This window comes from Aythya marila, assembly GCF_965140915.1.
Source record: "Aythya marila genome assembly, chromosome: 1".
Taxonomy (NCBI): Eukaryota; Metazoa; Chordata; class Aves; order Anseriformes; family Anatidae; genus Aythya; species Aythya marila.
Window position 1 is genome coordinate 178,218,189 of NC_139042.1, and position 24,192 is coordinate 178,242,380.

Here is a 24,192-nt window from a genome sequence, read left to right on the forward strand (position 1 = left end):
CTGTGATTGCTAGTCTATTAAAGGTGACAGTCAACATGGCCTCAATAAGGGCAAATTGCGTCTGACAAATTTGGTGGCCTTCTGTGGCCTTACAGCAGTGGTTGATAAGGGAAGAAGAACTGACATCAGCTACCTGGACTTCTGCAAAGCATTTGACACTTTTCTGCATGACATCCTTCCCTCTAAATTGGAGAGACATGGATTTGACAGATGAACTACTTGGTGGGTAAGGAATTGGCTGGATGGTCACACTCAAAAGAGCTGTGGTCTATGTCCAAGTGGAGACCTTCGACAAGTGGTATTCCTCAGTGGTCTGTATTGGGACTGGTCCTGTTTAACATCTTTATCAGTGACATGGACAGTAGTACTGAGTGCACCCTCAGCAAGTTTGCCAATAACACCAAGCTGTGTGGTGCAGTCAACACACTGGAGGGAAGGGATGCCATCAAGAGGGACCTGGAGAGGCTCGAGAGATGGACCTCATGAAGTTCAGCGAAACCAGGTTGCAAGGTCCTGCATCTCGGTTGGGGCAAAACCAAGCACAAATTCAGGATGGATGGAGAATGGATTGAGAGCAACTCTGAGGAGAAGGACCTGGGCTGTTTGTTGATGAGAAACTCAACGTGAATTGGCGAAGCATGCTTGCAACCCAGAAAGCCAACCATATCCTGGGCTGCATCAAAAGAAGTGTGGCCAGAAGGTCAAGGGAGGTGATTCTCCCCCTCTACTCTGCTCTCTTACACCTGCAGTAATTAATTCAGTTCCGGGGCCCACAACATAAGAAGTCCAGTGGAGGGCCATAAAGATGATCACAGAGCTGGAGCGCCTCTTCTATGAAGACAGGCTGAGGGAGTTTGAATTGTTCCATCTTGAGAAGAGAATACTTGGGACAGATCTTACAGCAGCCTTCCAGTACCTTAAAGGGACCTACAAGAAAGCTGGAGAAGGATTTTTTACAACAGCATGTAGTGATAGGGCAAGGGGTTTGCTTGAATCTGAAAGGGTACTCCAACAAGTGGACAGAATAACCAGGTTTTGGTCATATCCTAATGCAGTATGGGATTTTGCCTGGAAGAAATATAACATTCTGCATGACAACAGGAGTACATGAATTTATACTGTGATCACTGCATTTAATAGCTGTAGATGGGCTTTATTCCTATGAAATTTCTACTCCTATTTCAAACTTATTTATATATTTTTTTTCTTTCCCAATATTCTGTGGCAATGGTTTCTGCAATTTAATGATGCACCTCATAGTAAAATTTGAAAAGTTACTGATGCTTGTTTTAGAACTACAGAACAGGAATACAATGATATATTTCTGCACTGTCATAATGTGAGAAAAAGGAAGTAAATATCTCCTTATTCACTTCTTCAGAGCAGTTTTGCAAGATGCCACACTTAAATGCAACATTGTTTTGCTGAACCATTCAGTACTAAAACATTGTCTCCTCATAGCTTAACAATATCCTTGGACAAAAGTTTTTAAAATTGCATTTTCTACTGGCTCACCAGTAATTCCTAAATCAGCTATGGTGTTAAGAAACAAACAATGACACGTAAGAATGAGAATTAGCACAGCAAGCTCTTGCAGACCTGGGCAACTGTGATAGACAGAAGAAAAATTAGTTCAGCAAGTTGCTGAATGGACTTAATTTTACATGTTACTCGTTTAATCCAAATTTTAATATTGTTTTACTTCTTGTAAACCTTCATTTATTTGTGTTACTGAAACACACCATGACTCAGCCATCTGTGATAGATTACTATTATTGAATTTGCATTAGTGCATATAAGATAAATGACTTTTAATATGTTTAATTTCAAAATATATAAAGTGTTTTATAATACCAACATTTATTTTTAACAAATTAAATTATATTGACTTTTAAAAGAAGTCCTACCTTGGAAGAATTATAATTTAATAGTTTTCAGGAATCATTGTAGTGATTTCCTACTTAAAGCTAATTCTCTTGTGAATCCAAGGAAGACAAAACAAAACCTGATTTATGGGATCTACACTGTATATTATCTATATACAAGCTGACATCTCAAGGGCTAAATGGTGATTTTCTATTCTTTAAATTCCTTTCAGGAGGAAGTTACATTATCCAAATTAAATTATGAGTTATACATTTGTGAAGTGTATTACAATCTTCTAGGGATTTACATGACACAACTCATTTCATCTGGACTTTCAGCTAGATTAGAAACAATATCAGAGAACTGAAATTCCAGGATTTTTATTCAGCAAGTTTGTACCATTTTTCCACCCATCAAAGCATATTTCAAAAAGTGAAGTAGTATGTTGTTCATAATTTCTGACTACCTGAATAATGCAAAATGAAAGGTCAAAATGGACCCACTATAGATGTCTCATCTATATATATTTTCAAAAACTAGAATGTAGCCATTTTTATTTTCAAAAGGTAGCTATTTTTTTTCCTCTTATTTAATCCTTTTAGAAATGAAGGACTGAAAAGGATTTTTCTACTGTGGACTTAAAACTCCTGAACACAAGTACAAAGTACATGGAACCTGCCCTTTGATAATAATGGCTCTATCTATAGGGTCTCTCATTACTTTCAGTTACTAACAGATAGTAAATGAAAACTAACTTATTTTAATTAATAAGACAACACAGTATTCTTGTAACAAATTATCCCATACCAGGCACCAAAGAGATTAAATACATAGATTCATTCATCTATGATAGCATAACTACAGACCCACAGACCATATCATCCATCTATTACCCATCTAGTGGAGCACTACATGAAAATACCTTTCAACTCACAATTATTTGCATAGCTTTCTTCACAATGAAGAAAGTGTCTCACCACTGAAAGCATGCATTTATTAAATCTGTCAGTTGACATCAATCAAAATTTGCAGAGGAACAGACAGACTTCATACATTTCACTGACCTTCCACATAAGATGTCCAACATGGCACAATTCTTTATATAACCACCACCTCTCTGCAAAACTGCTATACCTGCAAGTAGCTTCATAAGTACATGAACCCCACTATATGTGATTCATGATTCTCACTTTTCTGTATGTGGGAAATGAAATAACCCCTCTGCAGTGGGAGAGGATGTTTTCTTGGCAAGAAGAAATTCTGATTGATCACTGGAGCAGCAAGAGGCCTAACTACATGTTGATTTGTGTTGTTTGTTTGTTTGTTTGTTGTTTGTTTGTTTAGTGTATAGGCATATATATTCCACCTCAGACATTAAGAGCAAGGATTTTCAAATGTTCCTCTAGCAGCATATATCAGTTCCGCATCACTTTTCACCCATACTAAAAAGGAGTCAGAACAATAGATAAGAGTCTTATTTTAATACTTTCAGGTCTACTTTGCACACTTCTATGCACACATTCAGAAACTCTCAATTTTATTAAGAGAATCATTTTTATGTTGATCTGGATTAATTTAATATATATAATATATAGACATAAAATCTTCATCATCAACAGCAACACTTTTGGGTTTGTATTAAAGACTGTCTTCAGATATATCAAATAGGAATCAAAATCCTATCAAAATCCTATCAAAATCCTAGTCAAAAAGTTTGTTTCTTAGCATAACCAGTCATCTGTTTTAGTAAGAAATATCCTAGTCAGATGCCTGCTTGTGGTTTCACTACAAAAATAATATTTATTTTAGAAAAATTTTGCCAGTTTGTTGTTTTATTATCTAAGCTTTTGCTTTACCTAGTCCTACAAAAAGTATTATTTACATTGTCTACACATACACTCAATTAAGGGACAATGGCATGAAAAATAAACTTAGAAGTTGTAATGGCCCAGTAACGTATGCTTTGTCTAAAAACAAGTTTCTACAGATTAAGCAAAAGACTCTAAGACAATTTCCATGTGATCAAATAGAAAAAGAAAAAAAAAAAAGAAAAAAAAAGTACATTTGAATTACTGGCATTAATGTTTCTAACAATAAATTAACCTAACCTATTTTTACAAAGGCAAATAAGAATCATCAGTCAGTCTTCTATACCCACATGTGATATACTAACCTACAGGCTTGTCAGTATTCTTCACACACTCTCACAGCTATTATGCTCCAACACCTTTGTCCACTTGGCCAAGAACACCCACAGAAGTTAACAAATAGTTCAAAGTTTTAAGGCATTTGAATGTACAGCATAATTAATTTCCTACAATTTGAACATTTAATGTTATTAAACATCTTTCATATTATCAAAAATTCCATTGCATTTCAAAAATACAGATAAATAATGTTCATAATATAGAATATTGAAAAGTAACACTTGAAATTATTTTCTATTGCAGTCTTTTTCTGACATTGCTACAGAATTTAATGAGGAATACTGAATTATGAATATCAGTCTTACCATTCAGCAGTAATATCAACGATATCAAGGAATGAGTACTTTATTTAGGATATAGGTTTACTCAGATATAGGTTTTGACTTGGTAACATACGCTGTTACTACATTTTCTTTAAAGTGATAGCTATTCTTAGCTTAAGATAACCATAGTTTTTGAACATTAAAATCTTTTCTTAGCATTTATTATTTCAGCCTTTTGCTTCGACAGAAATATCAGAATTTCTTTCTCAAACTGAGATGTTTGGGAATTTATTAGTAAAACAAAAGCGATATGGACTGCAAAAGGAAAAAAAAGAAAAAAAAAAAAAAAAAAGCACAGACATACCCCACAGTGGTAAATAGCCCGTCAGTGCTGCCATTAACTAGGGCTCATTGAGACCACACTCAAATTCTTGATTTGAATTGCAGCTGCCAAGTACTTCTTAAATATTCACTACACCAGAATCATTATCCAAATGAATTGAGTCTCAGTCCCATATTGTCTAAGAGCTCCCAGGGTCATTCATATCTTAGTGTGGGAAACTAGGGATTTACCATCCCAGCTCTATGCTCTATTCTGTTCTATACCTGGGAAAAAGAAACCCTTTCAAATAAGTGTTTTCATCAAAATGATACTGTTTCCACAAAAACTTTTGTTTTACATCTACTAGTAATTTATTTCCAATCTGCCCCAGCAGGAAGGGCTATCTGTCAGAGTAAACTAAGTCCTGGGGTACTCAAGAGTCTACTCTTTCTACAATTCTTTTTCTGATAGAATAATTTACTCCAAACCAGTCCCACCATATTCCCCACAGATTCCTACAGACTGCAGGAAAAGCAGTCATCTGTGAGGGTTCTTTGTCTCAAAAATAAAGGAAGAAAAATAAAAAAAGGACCCACCTCTACCCAAAAAAAAAAAAAAAAAAAAAAAAACAACAAAAAAAAAAACACTCAGAATATCTGATCTTAATTTGCCAGTCATAGTATGAAACAGCAGCTGGACTCTCTAACTAAAAAATCAGAGCCCTATAATCTTATTTAATAAAAAAAAAAGATGTATGATTACCTGCCTGTGTATGTGATATTCTAAGAAACAAGCATTATTTGCACACATGTACCTTTCATGAGAGAGTGAGTAGCTTTGTGTAGCATTTCTCCTCTCATTAAAAAGGAGCCAGGTACAACACTGACACCCTGTTAAGGACAGATAGAAAGAAAATACTAGAAAGTTCTCGTTGTCTAGGATACTGATTTAAAATCCACTGAAAAGCTGCACTATTCCTATAAAGACTCAGAGACTAAGGCTTAAAATACTTACTTGATAATGTCTCCTTCAAGAGCAATCACTCGTTTAATGATCTTCTGTTCAGGGTTTCTAGGAGACCTGAGACAGGGGATAAGGTTATACAATCAGTAATGTTCCCGTTGTTTTAAGAAAATGAAAAGAAATTCCACAAAGAAATAGACACTATTAAAGTCATTAGGAGATTCCAAGTTCTCCTTGATATAGCATCAATCATGATGTTCCATCCTGAAGTGAAACTACTGTAATCATTCTCATTGCAAACCATCATTGAAGAGCAGATGCTGAAAAATGACCTGCATACGAACACTACAATAATCAACATACCTTTTATCATGAAAAATATACTTCACGGCATTAGAAATAAAATGTCCCACTATTGATAAAGAGGATACCTTTGCAAACAGATTCATATGTTAAAACCCTAATTCTCTGTGGAACTGTAGCATCATATTGTGTTTAAACATAAATGTTATTCATTCACTTTGGGGAAAAAAAAATCCCTATGTTATATTGATATTTATCACTAATTTAGTTAAACCTTGCTTAGGGAATTGTGGAGGGTTTAAAAAGACAAGTAAAATTTTCTCCAATTATAAAGGATTCTTAACATAATACCAAGCTTTCACTTCAAGTTATGAAATATATGAATATATCATATTGAGTGGATCATGCATTATATAGTATTACAAAAAACGAAGTTGAAGTTGCATGCCCAGTCTGAATAGTCCAGCTTTCTGAATGTATATTAAGAGATTGGACTACTAAAAGTGTTATTCTATTTCAGTTTAATGATAGACTAATGTAGACCCATGTGCACCAAGGACTTTCTTTCCTACATACTTTACCTCATTTTCTTTCATTTTTAACTTTTAATTATTTAACTATGTAAACTTAGTAGAGCGTTTTTATGTTTGTTTTTTTTTTTTTTTTAATATATATATATATATTTTTGCTGCTTGTATCAAAAAAGGCAGTGAATTTTTTAATTTTCTGCAGATGCTTGGGTTCTTTGTATTAGACTCCAAGTACAGCCTGCTAGCAATGCAAAAACAAACCTGTACATTACAGGTTTTGTGCCTGAAAACATTGGCCATGCCATCTTTACAACGTAAATTTCAGCTCACCTCTGCTCAAGAGGTAGTAGACTAAGACTACATTTTCTTAAAAAGCAAAGTCAAGTTTAAAAAACTTGCTTGTAGTGACTTCAAGACTACAGGTATTTGCAGTTCACTTTCACTTCCAAAAGCTAAAAAGAAAAACTGTTTGAAGTGAATTAAAAAGATTTATTTTTTTTTCAATTTGAATTCAAAAAGTATTCCAAATGTTTCAAAAGTTTTACTTTTGTGTCAATATATTTTCAATATACTTATATTTCAATGTAATGAAATCAAATTAAAGGAGCATAATTTTGAATTTCAAAAGATCTGATACTTTCACTTTACAGTTTAGCAAACCTGAAAACTCTATTTTCACAAAGCAGTGTGGAACAGTGAATATGAATAAGGACCATACTTTGATTCCCTAGTCAGCACCGGAACTTTCAAGTAATTTTTGTGAAAAATTTACAGTAAGATTTTATTTAGAATTTTACCGAAAGAGCTCTATATTCCAGTTTACTCTTCTCTTTCATCTCAGGCTGAGAATACACATTTTTGTAATATTTTTACGTTTTAGTTTGGGGCAGAATTAATCAGGTTTTAGATGTTTATATGATTCAAATATCTGGAGGATCCACACCACTTTCTCATGCTGTTTCCTAGTGGGTTTCAGTGCACACTCAGGCATTGGCCTTCTCTCATTCTAAATTAGAGGGCAGCCTAAATAAGAATGTTTTATTATTACATGCTATTCTACATTTAAAATACTTGCAAAAAATATTTCTTTGCTAATTATCATTTATACACTTAGACTCAGATTTAGCATTTTCCTGTAAAAATTTAACTAATGGAAATAATACATAGTGTTTGTGACGAATTGTGCATTTGATAAAGACTGAATGAAAACAAATTTAAGGTTCACTCTTTCAAAATTCTGTCCTAACACTTTACTTTCAAAGGTTCTTTGAAATGTCCCATATTAGCATTTACACTTAATTAGTGTATATATTACACTATTTACACTACAATATATACACTTAATTAGTGTATATACTACAATATATACACTTAATTAGTGTATATATTGTAGTGAAAGTACTAACATCTCCCTTATTTTGCCTTCATTCTGAAACAAACAAACAAACAAAAAAACACCAAAACACACCCCACACCTTTGAGGAACATCTCTCTGAGTATTTGTTCTAAAGTATGGGTACTTTTCTGCTACTGATGACATACTTAGCCAAAACACATAATTTATCAAAAAAACTTCAAGGAATTCCTTGTAGATAGTTATTGTAACTCATGAATATTTATAATATTTGAAGCCAGAATTTAACATAAACTTTATATTAACATTTTGATTCAAAGTAATGAAAATGGCAAAGAAATGGTGGCAGGCTCACAACAGGCTCACAATCAAGGATTTTCAACAGGAGATCAGAATGCTTTGTTCAGGAGCCACATTAAATAAACAGGAGGTGACAGAGATTAGTTCTGAAATGATGGATATTGATGCCTTCCTGAAAGGTGCTTAGTTTAACAGTGGGATTTCATTGATTATGGAAATCACAATAACATGCAGACAACGGCAATATCTGTCTTTGAAATTTCACCATATTCAGCTATAGATAAAAGTAAACAAAAAAGTGGGGAAAGAAAGAAACAACCAGTAATTGTTTAGTACTCCTCTCTCACTAATATCTGCATGAGATAAGAAAAAATAATCTTTGAAAATTAGGTTTGTTCAAAACAGAAGGAAATAGATGAAAAAATGAAAGAAACTGTTGATCTACTTCTTTGTACTGCTCCTAAATTACACTGTTTTTTCATTCTCCTTACATAAAAGGTCACATTCAGGCAAGTTCATTTCAAACAACATTGTGTGGGAACAGATGAGATTTCTAACACACAATTAATATTTTTCTCCTGAAGATGGCATTCAGAAGATATAAATATCATTAATATGAATTAATAACAACCATCCCTACACTTAACAGCCAGATCCAAATCTTATGTTTCACAGAGGAGTCAGTTTGGGCATGTCTTGACCATTTTCTAAATCATTCTCTAAAAATGTTAAGTCTGTATTTTCCCTAGTAAATATACTTTCTCGTTTACATAAAACCATGTGTGAATTAGGGACAATAGAGCAAATAGAAACAGTCAGGATGACTATGAAAATCTCAAGTACATTACATACTAATGCTTAAGTAGCAGGTAGCAACACATTGGGAATGCACTAGGAAAAACATCTCTGAAAAATAAATCCACTTGCTAAATACATATTGAATTCTACTCCACTTATAATCACTTTTCCTTTTTTTTTTTTTTTTTTTGTGAAGAAAAGTAGAACAGGCAAGTCTAGCACTGTGTCTCTCAAGTTTGATGATAATTCATTGTTAACAACTTCTATTTAAGCCAAACTATTTTTTTTTTTTCAAGCACCTCAGGAGAACAAACACTGTAATACAAAAAGAAAGCAATGATTTCCGTAGCATCCAAGACAGATAAATATTTTAAATTTTTATCTGTCAAAACAATTCTTTAAACTTCACCTACAGATCACCTGATGGCTGGCTACAAATAATGGAACAAAGGAACGTCTTCTCTGTCTGAAGCACCATTTGTTGATGGGACATTTCACTCTGCCTTAGCAACAATTTTTAATTTGTTCCTAAAAGTAAGTTTATGCACAGTGCAATGCAGAAATCCCAGCCTCATTCACAAAGTCATGAATCATGACATCAAAATCCAGATTCAGAGCTTTAAGGTAAAAAATAAATACCAAGGGAACATTAGACATGTGGTATCTATTTGTATTCAGTTCTTCAGATGCAGCCTTAGCAATTCAGTATAGGCAAACTGACGTAATTAATCTCTAGCAGTAGTCTTAACCTTCTCCTAAACCTAGATGCATATCCTAAACCTGTATGTTTTCCTTACTCTTTCAGCTGTAGAGCCATCATCTACACACAGCTTTCATTAAAAATTAATGAGCAATTCTAGTACAGTAAAAGAAGAAAAACAAATGCCTTTGCCATCAGGACATCATTAACTTTGGATTAAAGCCTGTCATGTTGGGCAACTTTTTTGAAAAGGAAATAAGCGAGTTAGGTTAAGTAGAAAAGAAGGTGGATCACCCCAGCAATTAGGGCAGATTCAAATTTCTTATACATCATCAGCAAGTACTTTAAGATACAATATTCTAATCTCCAGCCTACACAGTATTCTGGCACTTTTATCTCTCCAACTGATACTGATGAAAAAAAAAAAAAAAAAGAATACAGAGAATACATAGGAACCTTCTCCTGCTTACACACACATTAGATTCAAAAGTTAAAAGATATGCTTTAGAAGTAGAGCTATAAAGAGCTCAATTTCCTTATTACTGAATAAATAAATAAATAAATAAAATAATTTCAGAGCTAAAGATACTGCATATCATCATGGAAAGAAAATATTGAGAAAAGGAAGACTGGTGAGACAGCTACAGCTAGGTTTTTAAAGTGGTACATCCCCAAAATCACAGTCTGAAATAAACTGATAATTGACAAGTTTATAAGAAGAGGTAGTTTATTGAGGAGGGGTATAACAGTTGCTTCTCTGTTAGAAAGTAAGGCCTTGCACTATTTCAGGAAAGTACTGACAACCTTTTAGAGTTATTACCTCTACCCCACTAAAACTGAAACATTGATTATGTTTTTATTTAAACATACACTCCTATAAAAAAAAACTTAAATATATACATACATACGCACATGAACAAGTACACATACATCAGTTTATACAAGCATGCATTCTTCTATGTTCATTCTTGTCCTGGGGAACATACAACAGAGGACAGCAGTACTACAGAACACATTTACCTGGAAAAGCAACTGGAGGAAGGCTGATGACTCTCTGAAGGCTTGCTTTCCTGATTGACTGAGTGCTTCAGTCACAGTATTACTTCAGAACTTTTCTCCTTCCATCATTTGGATTATTTACTTACTCTAATGGATATTGCTTAGTACAATTTTATATAACTGCTCCGTTAGCTAATTAAAATTTGATCTATAATTAAATTAACATAGCAATTCCACTTTTTCTATGTGTTACTTAACCCTTTGATTTGTCTAACTATATTGTCTAACTATATTCTTCTCAAAAGTGCCCACAGTAAGTCATGTTAAAGAGCTTAGAACTGAAGTTTCTACAGGCTTTTCTAGAGGAAGCACTCTTTGGGCTATACCCTAAGATCCCAGAAAAATAAGTGAAGGAAAACAGTTAATTTATTTCTACTCCCCACAGGGATATATGAACATGTGTACCCAAATACTATATGATATAATTCCCTGCCAAGCATGCTGTCTCTGTAATACATAAAAATGGAATCCACTGATTCCAAATAATGTTCAAACACAACATTTGATGCTCAGACACACAGCAGACACGCCAAAAGCAATTATACTTTTCAACTCATATTAGCACAATAGCTATAATCAGAAGACAAAAATTTGACTTGAATAGCTACAAAATTTAACTAAATAAATACTACTTCATTACTTTCTTCCTTGAGTGAGCACTCAAAGTTTCTAGGTGCATGTCCTAGGAAAAGATGTTATACCGTGAACTTATCGTGAAAAAAGCAGCTAATATGTTTTAAACAGCTTGAATTAAATACTTTGATGATCTAGAAGTTTAATTTTACCTATCCATTATCTTACTCCACCTGTTCAGTTTTTGTGCTCACTTTTGAAAATTCTTCGAATTTTGATACTGTGAGCATTTTACAAAACAGGTCATTGAAAGGTATTTATTAAAAAGTTGAAGTGAAAGGTGCCTGAAGTTTGTGTTGTGCTTAAATGAATCTATTTACATGCATATATATACATAGCACTGATAGCACGCGGTTTTATTTTTCTATGAGATCAAAGGAAGATGTTTAGGCAGCAGATAGAAGTTTGCCTTCAGATTATTCAGTTTACTTCAAATTGAGATTTATGTGATTTGATTACCATTTATATGGAAGTGACTGAAACAATGAACACTGTTTTGTTATAGCATGAAAAGACTAAAATAATGGAGGCCATCTCCTTCACAAACATCATTTCTGCTTTGATTTACGTCATTAATGCTAGGTAATAAGGTTTCAATTCCAGAAAATGGGATGAAGGGGGAACATTTGAGATCTTAATCTAAAGCTGTGATTCAAAGCCATCCATTCAATGACCTCTTCATTTCCCAAAATTCATTCCTGTCTAATTTGAAAATTCCAATACGGTTACAATTTACACTTCTGGGCATTTCCAAAAGTGCTGCAGGATGAAAAATTAGTTGTTTATCTCCTTCTTGAGCCTTCTGGGGACCCGGAAAATAGCCAGAGCAGTAAATAAAATGTAGTTGGAGCCCAAAATAAATGGCACTAATATACCTACAGAATTGGGTACAATTCAAAGTACAATTTTGGTGGATTTATTTTTAAAACATGCTTGGAGGAAGAGTAAAAACAGAGGTAGTAGCTATCTCATCTTTATTTGCTAGCTTTGCTTAATAAGACAAACAGGGTGTTCTACTTGGCTGAATCATACACTAGATAAAGTTGTTTGTCATCAAAACAAGATCTGTGCCCTTGGTCAGTGAAGGAGCTTCCCATTGTCAACATAGTAGCTGACGCTTAAGCTCCTGAGAAATATGTAGCAATATCCATTCTTACATCACTCCTAGTACTATAGCTAGGATAAAACAGAACCAGCAGATCTATTTATAAAAGTTGTATAAGAATACAAATTTACCTAATATATGCACATATTTTCTAAATCAAAACATTTTTAATACATTCAATTCACTTTTTCCCAATCCATAAATTTTGTTTTAATTCCATAATTCTTTATGCAGAGAAAGATCACAGTTAATACTTTGACTTAAACTTCTTATTTTTTTTTTTACCTCTTCTGTTAATATTTTATATCTTTGTAGTTCCAGCAGATACTGAATATAACAAGAAACATAATATTTAACTAATAATATCACAGATTCTAAGACAATTTTTACACTGTGGAAAATAGCACAATATACTAACGGGGGAAAAAAAATGACCGCACTTATTTCTTTTTTTTTTTGCTGTCATTTCTGCTGCCATATTCTATTACGTACAATTGCTGCATTAGATGCTTCCAGTAATCAGGGACAGTATCTGTGCTCCGTATGGACCCACCAGAGCAGATATTTACAAACTGGATATAGTGAAGGGCCACCAAAAAAATGATAAAAGAAGAGTAATGTAACAGCAGTGGCTGATGGAACTGAGTTTGTGCAGATGAGAGATGAAGAAAAAGGTTTAATTGCTGCTCTCAACTATCCGATTGGTGATTAGAAAGAAAAGAGTCAGACTTTTCTGAGAAGTGCACAGCAGAAAGAGGAAAGGAAACAGCATGAGTTGCAGCAAGGGAAAATCCAGATGGACACCAGAAAAAATAAAAATAAATAATAATAATAAAAAAATCACACTGCATGTGGTTAAGCAGCAGTACAGGCTTCACAGATAGGCTGAGAAACTCAAAGATGCTCAGAGCTTGACTGGACAAGGCTCTGAGAAGTCTGACCTAACTTCATAGCAGACCTTGCTTTGAGTGGTTGGTAGGCCTAAATGATCAACTGTGGTGCCTTCCAACATATGCTATTTTGTACTTGTAACTATGCAGAGCCTTTGGTTCCATTAAATATATGAAGAATCATTATTCTGATACCTTGAAAAACAACAATATGCAGGTTCTGCATGCCAAAAGAGATCATACTGATCATCTTAATTAATGCCTATGGATCCCTTTTTGCTTGTCTTCTTGAACAGTACCTAATTCTACCATAAAGCATTATATAGAAGGTTATAGTATCATCTCAAACATTCTGAATGACAATGAGTCTATCATCCAGATAAATTACTTCAAAGTTTAATTATCCTTGCTATTAGGAAATCGCATCTGCATTCAAAATAGAATTTATCCAACTTCAATTTCAATTTCATGCCTTCTCCTCTGAGGCAGAAAAACCCTCAATGTTTTGTTTCATCTTCATGCAGAAAGATTTAGGCACAACAATTTTCTTAGATTTCTCTTGGATACATCAGCTCCTTAAACTCCTTAGCATACAGTTAGTTTTCGAATTCCAGTATCATTTTCATGACCAGACTTCAAACTGTCTCCAACTTTTACAATTTCTTCATGGCACATAAACATGAGAAGATTCAGCTGGGTTTACTACTAAATAATGAATTTAGGAGAGTAATCTAGCATTATCATGTTGGCTTAATGCAAAAACTCTTTTTATTTTATTTTCCATTAATTTCATATATTCAGGCAATAAGCTCATGTTTTTCATAGTAGGAGCTGATGTTGAAAGGATACAAAAAGTAACATCTAAGCTCTTCTCTGAGTAAACTGCTTGCTAAAATAGTCAACCAGTAAGTTTTGATTACTACTTGTACTTCACATTCTGTAAAGCTAATTCTATTCTATTCTAACAGAATTCTGTATCTATTGGGATAGTAACCAGGTGATTCAGGACATGCTATAACAACTGGGAAGCTTTATTTACTGCCCTGTCTATCCCTATGTTCTTTGCAGGCTTAACCAATGATTATGAAGATAACTGACAAAAAAAAATGGTACTTGACTTTGGATCACAAAGCCATCTGATAGAAAGGCATCTTCACAGTTGAACTAAACCAATTTACAATGTCTACTATGGCCTACATTTATTACATAACAGGCAAGCTTCTACATCAGGATATTATGCGGTAGTAAAAAATATTCTTAATGAAAACATGTATTCTATATTATTGCTATCACCAAAATTGCCTTTACCTAATCATTTTGTAATTTTATTGGTAAGAGCATCCAGGTTTGCTTGACAAATCCTATTTCTGAATTGACTAACCTTAACCATATTTTAGTTTCTACTGATAGAGTAAGAATAAGCCTTGTGATCATTTTGTTCAGATAAGACTTTCTTAAGGCCCTTCTTTGTTTGCTTTAAATACTGAAAATGTATTGCAAATTTTGAAATTATTTGCATTTCCCCTTTGTCTTTCTTTCCCTTCAGCTGCCGAAGAGGCATTTTCCAAATAGTATTCCACACTATAAAAAACATGTTTGAGTCCATGCTTGCCTGCCAGCAATGTTTGCACCTTTTGACCTTAAAGAGTAACTTTAAAGGAACCTACACAGGAAAAAAAGTAGATTTCATGGTAAATATCCATCCATAATGCATTTCCTGGTACCAGATGCTATTTAGCAGAGATCTCTAAGATAAATTAGGAGTCAGGAGGAAAAGAATAAGAATCAGAAATAGCGTAGTCAGAAGGACTAGGGAAGTGATTGTACCCTGTTTTTTGGCTCTGGTAAGGCCACACCTTGAATACTGTGTTGGGCCCCTGAGTACAAGGATATCAAGGTGCTGGAACATGTCCAAAGGGCAACAAAACTGGTGAAAGGTCTAGAGAGCAAATCTTATGAAGAGTGGCTGAGGGAGCTGGGGTTGTTTAGGTTGGAGAAGAAAAGGCTCATTGGAGACCTTATTGTACTTTACAATTACGTTTAAGGAAGTTGTAATGAGGTGGGAATTGGGCTCTTCTCCCAAACACCAAGTGATAAAATGAGGGAAAATGGCCTCAAGTTGCACCAGGTTGTTTTAGTTGGATTATTAGGACAAACTTCTTTACTGAAAGGGTTGTTCATCATTGGAATCAGCTGCCCAGGGAAGTGGTTGAGTCACCATCCCTGGAGGTCTTCAGTAAATTTGTAGATATGGTGCTTAGCAGCATGGTTTAATGGTGGAATTGTCAGTACTAAGTTAAAAGTTGGACTAGATGACCGTAGAGGTCTTTTCCAGCCTGAATGATTCTACAATTCTATGATCTGCACACTTTCAGTGAAATTGAGTTTTCCCTGGCCTATCTACAGCATGCTGTATAGCTGCAGCCTCATTTTCAAATGAGACATCAGTAGCAGAAGGTTTTCTTCATTTCAACAGCAATGTTGAAAAGTTATCACAAATAAGCTGGTTCTTAGTAGATAACTTTGGACTTTTCCCCTGTGGAAACTAGATCTACAGTTGCCATGTGACAAAATTAAGCAGGTCTTTTTGAATCCAGCAATCAAAACTACGTATCTGAAAAACTTTCAGAACCGCTTACAGGACAAAGTCAAGACAAAAGAGAGAAATAAAAAATCAAACGTGTCTCCGTAAAACAGTAAATTAACTTTTAAAGATTTCAGTGTTAGCTAAAGTGAGGCAAGAAAAACAAAAAATAAAGCAAATGAAAACCTGGAAAATAATTAAAATGTTGCATTAGAGTAAAAATAATCGGTAGACTGCAAAAGTGTATGACAATTCACCCTGAAAATTTTAATAGATAGTAACTCACAAGTATAGCTAGTATTTTGAAGTAAAATCGCACTTAATAGCCTTCCAGTCTAAACACGTTGAGATTAAATGACTTAACCACTTGTAATGCAGACTGTGTAATCACAACAGTTATGTGCACTTGACCTTCTTCCTGTTAACAGAGAGACTCAATTAATTACTTGCTGTTTTAACTGGCCATTTCACCTTATCTTCACCTTTTCCAAAGGGTTGAAAAACTCTATACTTTAACATTTGCTTTTGAAAGCATACACACCAATTTCTGTCTATCAAATAGGAAGGCATTACAATCTATGAGAATATCTGGTCTTTTACGCTTAAGTCAACAACAGTAAAATGTTCAGTTTTGTTAACCATTATGCTGTAGTGCAGGAAACAAATTTAAACAAATTTCATCATTATCATAGCTGCTCACATATTCTACTCTGATTAGAAATAAAACATGACATTTCTGCTGAAAAAGACAACAGAGAAAGACATAAAAAACTACAAAATGTAATAAAATGTTTGAAAATCATTCTCACATTGCCATATGGGTAACTAGATAGACATAATTTATTTAATTTAGAGAGGAAACTATCTTGTGATTCTGAAGAATCCTAAGTTTTTGTCTACTTTTTTCAATCACCTAAAAATGAGAAGAAGCACATTGCTTTTTACATTTTCCTAAATGCCACTTCAAGCACCTGCTGAGAAAATCTCGTTCTTGATATTTCTGAACAGCTTGATACTTTCTTGCATTTAACCTCTACTATGGTCAAGAGGCCAAGCCTTCCAGAGGAGTTAAATCTGTTATTGTCAGGGCACAGAAGATAACAGACAATTAAAGTGGAATGAATCACCTTTTGGAGGAGAATCTTTCTCCTCATTGACTACAATGGAAGCCAAACTTCACCTTACTCTAACCATCTCAATATGAAATGATTAAAGATAAAATTCTTTAAAATATTGTTTCATCTACTTTATAAGAATCTAGAATAGATTAAGAAAAAAAAAAAAAAAACCACAGGACAGCAAATAAAATATTAGCAGTGAGATAAAGGGAAGACCAATAACAACAAAATGTATACTCTTAAAATCATATACTTGTAACACACATCTTTAGTAAAAGAAACATCAAATGTCTTGTGGATTAAGAAATAAGAGATCAAGCTGATCTTTGCTAAGATCAGCAGCAAAATAATTTCTGGAAGCTAAATGAACTTCTACTGCTACTTTTAACAACAGATAGAAAAGACAAACTGTTTATAGCTTTGAATTCTTACATTCTAATTTAGCTTGTTCTGTTGAGAAATCAAAAAAAAAAAAAAAGAATAGAGAATCAGTTCAACATAAATTCAAAGAAAAATAAAAACAATTTAGAAGATATCTACAGAGGCCAATATAAGTCTTGAATTTGGAATTATTTTTAACTACTTTTGTAAAATATTGCCACATACTATATAAATGTTTTTTCCATTATTGTCAAGGCACAGAAGGTAATAATTAAAGTGGGATGAATTAGCTGATTGGCTCTTGAAGAAGAATGTTTTAACATAATTTGCTAAAAAAAAAAAAAAAAAGCAGCACTAGAACAACTGGACATGGCTGCAAACTCTAACTTTTTTTTCTTTTTTCCTTCACAACTTCTGCTTTTTGCTTAGATAGCCTTTCAGGAAAAATGCCCACAATTAACTGCAGGAGTCCACTCTGCAGATGAAGTCAGGCTGAATTAACCATAGCTTGGCTACTGTGAGAGAAATCCTTGTAATAATGGGACTTGTGACCTGCTTATGAGGATTTGGCAAAGAGCAGCAATGAGAAATTTAATAGGGAGTATATTTCCACATGATACTCTGTCAAAAGCTGATCTACTATGTCAGCAGGTCATCAAGCATCGTGCTCCATTTGATACTAATTGCATTATCCTCTACTTGTGTGCTTTCACAGATAGAAGAAGGGACCCTGAACAGTAACTGAGGATATTGCTTTAAGAGACTTTGATCAGCTGAGCAGACATGAAAGAACTCTGAAAAGTTTGCCACGAATAAAATGGTGTCCTAGGCTGGTTTTTGCCACAAGATTTTCAGAATCCTGGCCTGCCAAGACACTTCCTCTCTTGTATGATGATAAATGTATTTATTATTTACTTAAAAAAAATAAAAGGAAAGATGAGAGAAACCAGACATGTCTACAACAGTGAACAGCATGAATTAGTAAAATATCTGTACTTACAGATGATTTTCCCTTCACACAAAGCAGTTTACAAGCTTCTTAGATAGTGTTCCCCTGCTCTGTGAAGGCCAATGTGTACACACAGCCTGAGGGTCTGGTCTGCACACTTGCTCCCCAGCTCCCCAGCAATGCTTCTCTTCCTACACTACCGTCCCTATGGTTATTCCATCCAAAATGTATTCTTCCCTCTCAGGCAGCAGAAAAAACAGCCCTTGCCCACCCAGCCTGTCAAACCCAATCCTGTGTGACAGTTCCCTGCAGAAGGTCGCTGTCACCTTTTTCTCCAAGTAAATGATACACTGCTCAGAATATTGCAAGAAAAGGGAGAGACTGGCAGCAGAAGCAAGAAGGGAGGGGAAAAGGATGAATTAAACTTTCCATACACTTGTCACACACTCTGAAGATGCCTTCCTCGCTATCCTCCATGAGGCAAAAGTTCAAATAAGTTATCAATTTCATATCTTTATTTTTTTTTCAGATTGAATCCATGTTAGAACTAGGTGAATTCTACAGTTTTGATAAGTGTCAACATGTTTATACCAGCTTAATGTTTCTCTAGTCTGTCGATCCACATATTGTTTTTAAAAAAGCTTTATTTTTCTGAACATTTCTTTGAAAAAAGGATGAAATTCCCCTCCAAGAAAACAGTCAGGAGGTTAGCAAATAAAATTCATGCTAGGAGTATTGATGATATAGGCTTGCGTAAGAAACTAAAACGGAAGAAAACATACTTTCTTTACTTTTCAGTGGTTGGAAATGTAATCAGTGCTAGCAGCATGAAAACCTGGGAGGAATAAATGCAGGATATGCAGCAGCATTAACAAAACTTTTAAGAATTTCTACTGGATCTTGGACTGAATCTCATAAATATGTGGTTCACATATTATTCTGTATATTTTGGACAGTACTGACAGATTCTGAAATGTGTTGATACTGCCTGTCTTGTTGACACAGAACATCTGTAAGAAGCATAGAAAGATTAACTCAGTTAACTCAGTTAATTCAAACTTAGCATTGTTACCTTGGCCTTTAAAACTTAAGACTTCATATTTCCATGACAAGTGCATCTCCAAAACAGGTTTGAAACACGAACTGCCATTTGAGAGAAGCACTTCCAGCCCCTTACCTTAAGAAAGCAAGAACAGCGCCACACATTACTGGGGTTATGAAGAGACAAATATCAAGGGAAAATTGTGGAAAACTGTGGAAACAATACAGATCTTTACAACAGTGGTGCCTACTGCAACACAAATTTGTTTAGAACAGTCTAACCATTTGATGTAGATTCTCTCAGTAATAGTCTACTATCTATTCCTAATAGGCATTTGTTGCAGACAAAAACCATAAATATATGTACTGAAATGTATTAGAGTTGTATGGTGTAGTGTTCTGAGATAATTCTGTCTCAAAATCCAAATATAGGTTTTGTATATATGTTCCAAATGATGCATCACTGCAGAACAGTTACTCACACAGTTCCTTAAAACTCAAGATGGCAACATTTAGAACATGATACAACAGCAGGGCTGTTGGATGACATGATGATGCAAGTAAAGGTTGGACTTGATGCCTAGGGACATGGTTTTGTGGGTGACATTGGTGGTAGGGTGATGGTTGGACTAGATGATCTTGGAGGTCTTTTCCAACTTTAATGATTCTGTGATTCTAAGAATAAGCTTTACTTGTTTGAAAGAAACTATAAGAGAGTATAGAAAGGTGTCTACATATTTTGGTTAAAGGATTTTTTTAATGCATACGTTTCAGGATTAGACCATGTCTCTTTTTAACTGAGAGGTAACAATGCTAACACTTAGCATTAAGTAACTCTGTACATTCAAAGCCCTAATTGACAATACTACTAACATTTGTGATTTATAACGTTTGATCAAAAGCTACCAGTGCACACATCTCTGATGTTCAAGTTTGCTATGCAGACAGTATGCATTGGGACTAGTCTTCAAAAATAAATAATCGGAACATAAACAAAACATTATTAAAAATACATATATAGTTGTCACATTTGAAAGAGAAGACATTTCCTAGCTTTAAGCTGCAATCAGTTCAAGTTGGCAAGATGAGTCACCAACTGCAAAACAACTAGTGACAGCAAGGACTGCTCAGCAGGCAACGATGTTTGTGACTTAAACATGTATAGGAACAAACAGGAACTCCCGCAAGTTCCCACCTGTTTATCAGCTCCTCAGAGGGAAAAAAGAAAGCTGTTCTTCCTTTAGACTTTCACAATCTTTGCTAGGATTAGGCAGTATTATCTCTCTGAATGAAATGAATAGACCCATAGTAGACCCTAACCTGTAACCCCACATAGGCATCACAGGACTACTACACTGCTGGTACATGCACAGTTGTTTCTCCACTTGCCTTCTCTCAACATCTGCTACATCTACTGGATCTGCTGGATTAGGCCAGCCAACACAATGACTATCTGGAAAAATAAATATTTTGGTTTGTTTTTATATTTTTACTTAATAAATAGGCCATGGGAAATATACATAAAAGGAATAGTTGAAATACCTCACCAAAGTACATTGTATTTTGTCTTCTACTGAGAGAGGAAAGTACATAACATAATATTATATACAGACTTCTTATCCCATCGATAATTAGTTTATACAATGTGACTGTAACTGGTTGAAAAATTGTTGTGAATGGCGTGGCTAATTCATGCTCTTTTTCAGTTCCTATGATTAATAAAGATAACTGCATAACTTCAACACTCATTTTCTTCATGGTGTCACTACCATGCAAAAAATACAGCCTGTATACCCATAATGAAAGCAGAAATCTAAAGCACATTCAAGGCTAGACATCTCAAAGAAACATGGCATTGTGTTGACTGAACTTCTGTAATGCAAGCAAGTTATTAGTGGTGTAACTTCTGTAGTATGTAATTATATTATTATGTACATGTATATGTCATTGTTGTGGCACAATTGTGAGAAAATTTCAAGTGGTTTCTCAGGTTATTCCTCAGAGTTTTTCAATTGTTTGTTTTATATAGTTCGGTGTCCATAAGAAAAGGAAATAATATGGAGTTTGTTTTCTGACATATGCCAGAATATATACATATTGCTAGTATGTATATATATACATATATATATACATATATATTTACATATATATATATAAATATGTATATATATACATACTAGCATATACATATATATACATACTAGCATATACATATATATTCATACTAGCATATATATACATACTAGCAATGCTACCATCAGTTCTACTGCTTACATTTATGCATGACAAATGCTAGGTATAAGAACAGAAGATCTTCCCCCTTTTCAACACATGGTTGACAAACACTTATGTTTATTTTACATCCTATAAGTCATTATTTAATCCAAAGACAGATGCAAGACCCTTTTTTTCTTTTACATAATTATAATCAGCAGTATCATGACCACTTTTTGAATAATTTAATGCTATGTGTGAAAAATAAAAAATAAATTGGGTAAAAAATCTTGCATTGCCCTCATGTTTTTCTCCATTTCTTTAAACTTTCCACTCCCCTCTTCTGCTCTACTAACTTACATTTGCAGCCCTAAACCTTGGGTGACCTGGAAGAAGTGGCTGTTTTAGCCAGAGGAAAAACTGACTTTAAAAAATGGTAAAAATACATAAAGAAAAAAAAATGTAAAAAATATACCACAGTGTAACCTAAAGAAAAGGTGTGGCCATTGTTTAAGTGAGAGTGTGAAATAAGGAAATTAATAACAGATTTTATCTCTTATTCTCTCTCTCTCTCTCTCTCTTTTTTTTTTTTTTTTTTTTTTTTTGGTGCATTGTAAATGTTAACATACATTTTTGACATTGGAGTCTAAGTAGAAAATTTTAAAAAGAAGATCAGACAGGCTAGGTCCAACCAGCTGAGTGCTGGATGAGTAAATAAATTTCTACAACAACCTTGGCTGATAGATCTCAGGTCACATTTGCTCTAATAAATATATTCTCAACCTTGAGAAGATGGCATGTCATCTGGTCTTTGCAAAAGGCAATAGAACTATTCTCCTAAAAGTACAAGATGATATTTCACAGCTTATGGAAAATCCCAAATTACTTGCATGAAAGGGTAAATGTAAATAATTAAAAACCGCATAGATTACATTTAGCAGTACATACAACCCTGTTCATTCAAGAACAATTTTGTAAGCTACTATGGCAGCATATCATTATTATATAATATAATATTATATTATATGTATATTAATATTATTATATAATATTAATTATATTATATTATTATATATAACAACAGCTTATTACAAAAACAAATTTATTTTTTCTTTTCTTTAAATATTAATGACATCAAGAGGTAGCTTTTGGAGATAACACAGAAAGAGAGAAAAAATGTATAAACTAAATTTTTTTACTGCCAAGTTCATTTGTGAATAAATGAGTTTTCGATTGCTGGCAGCAGTTCAGTGGGAAATCACGTATCTTCCAGAAAAAAATTTAGAATGTAAGCATCTTAATGAGATGCAGTCTTCTCCATAACTGTTGAATCACAATGTCTTCATTCATGTACTGAAGCAGAAAATGTAAGAATGAAATTGAAAAGGCCTTCCTCACTTTAATACAACAAACCCTAAAAAGCATAATAAATGTTGGCAAGAAAATTAGCTATATAAACACTAGTGCATCCTGTGTATTTAATGTTTTTTATTATGTGTGGAATTATATCCCTGTACTCAACTGATCAGTTTCTAATCATATTTTAGAAAGCTAATATAGTTCAAATGAAATTTTGTAAAATGAGCAGTGGTACTGGATACCCAACATAAGACACCTGAGGGCCTCATTATTTTCTTGGTTAAGAGCTTCTTTTTCGCTTAGTTCAAAGTGGGTACAAAAGTCATTAGGTGTATAAAAAAAAAAAAAAAAAAAAAAAAAAAAAAAAGAGCTTGTCAACCAATATCTATTTGAAGGACCCTTAACTGCGTAACTGTGCACTACACACAAGCTGCAGGTGCTTATATCACTTGATCTTGCATTTCTGAATTGACACGGACTGTGAAAGTGTGCATTCAACAGCAAAGACAAGGCTGAGATAATCAATACATCTCTCATTATCCAGAGATAGTCTTTGTCATGAGGAAATACTATAGTACCTTTTTTTGGAGTGCTTTACAGACAGCTGCTTTTTTTTTTTTTCCCTTCCTACCAGGTAGACTGACGGTCCTACCCTCAAATTTAACCTGCCAGCTTGACCCTGTACCTGCCTCATACAAGGAGATGTGTCTGGCAAGCCGGACTCTGGGCTGCTCTGACCACCTACCTTGGCTGGCAGCCAGCTGCTTGTCCAGGGGCTACGCCCGGGGGGTGAGGGACTGCCCTGTCACCCTGCTGCTCCCAGCTCCCCGTGTTCCTTCTTCTCTCCTGTTGCTCTCTGAGAGTTTTCTGTTGCAACTCTTTAAGCAGTCTTGCCACCCACGAAGCCAGAATGCCTTTGTCTTAATTCATACAGCACTAAAGCACTACAAAGACCTGATTAGCATTGACAAAGTGGCTTCAAAGTAGCTAAAGTAAATTTTAATTAATTTAATTAAACAAATTCAAATTCCCAAATGTAGTTGAGCTTAAACCAGTTTAACAAAGCTCTAGGTCATTTAAATGCTAGTTCTTGATTCAGCGTAGCAGAAACAGCTATTTCTTGAGGATGGCAAATGTAAGCTTCTGGGTGTTGAGTAAAACAATTGTATCTGCCAGCTGGTGAGACCATTCCAAAAGCTAGATAAGCAGCTCAGGGCAAGAAAGAAAATTCCCACTTTGAGGGGAAAAGAGGA

General features: G+C 34.2%; 1 protein-coding gene across 2 annotated transcripts in view; it reads right to left on the minus strand.

The window, feature by feature from the left end:
* The window catches only part of IMMP2L (inner mitochondrial membrane peptidase subunit 2), a 462,507-nt gene that overhangs the window by 147,699 nt on the left and 290,616 nt on the right, over positions 1-24,192 (minus strand). For both annotated transcript variants that reach the window (XM_082784542.1, XM_082784541.1), the window contains exon 4: positions 5,673-5,738. In XM_082784542.1, coding sequence (XP_082640668.1) covers positions 5,673-5,738 — 66 coding nt within the window. The remainder of the gene's footprint in view (positions 1-5,672; positions 5,739-24,192) is intronic.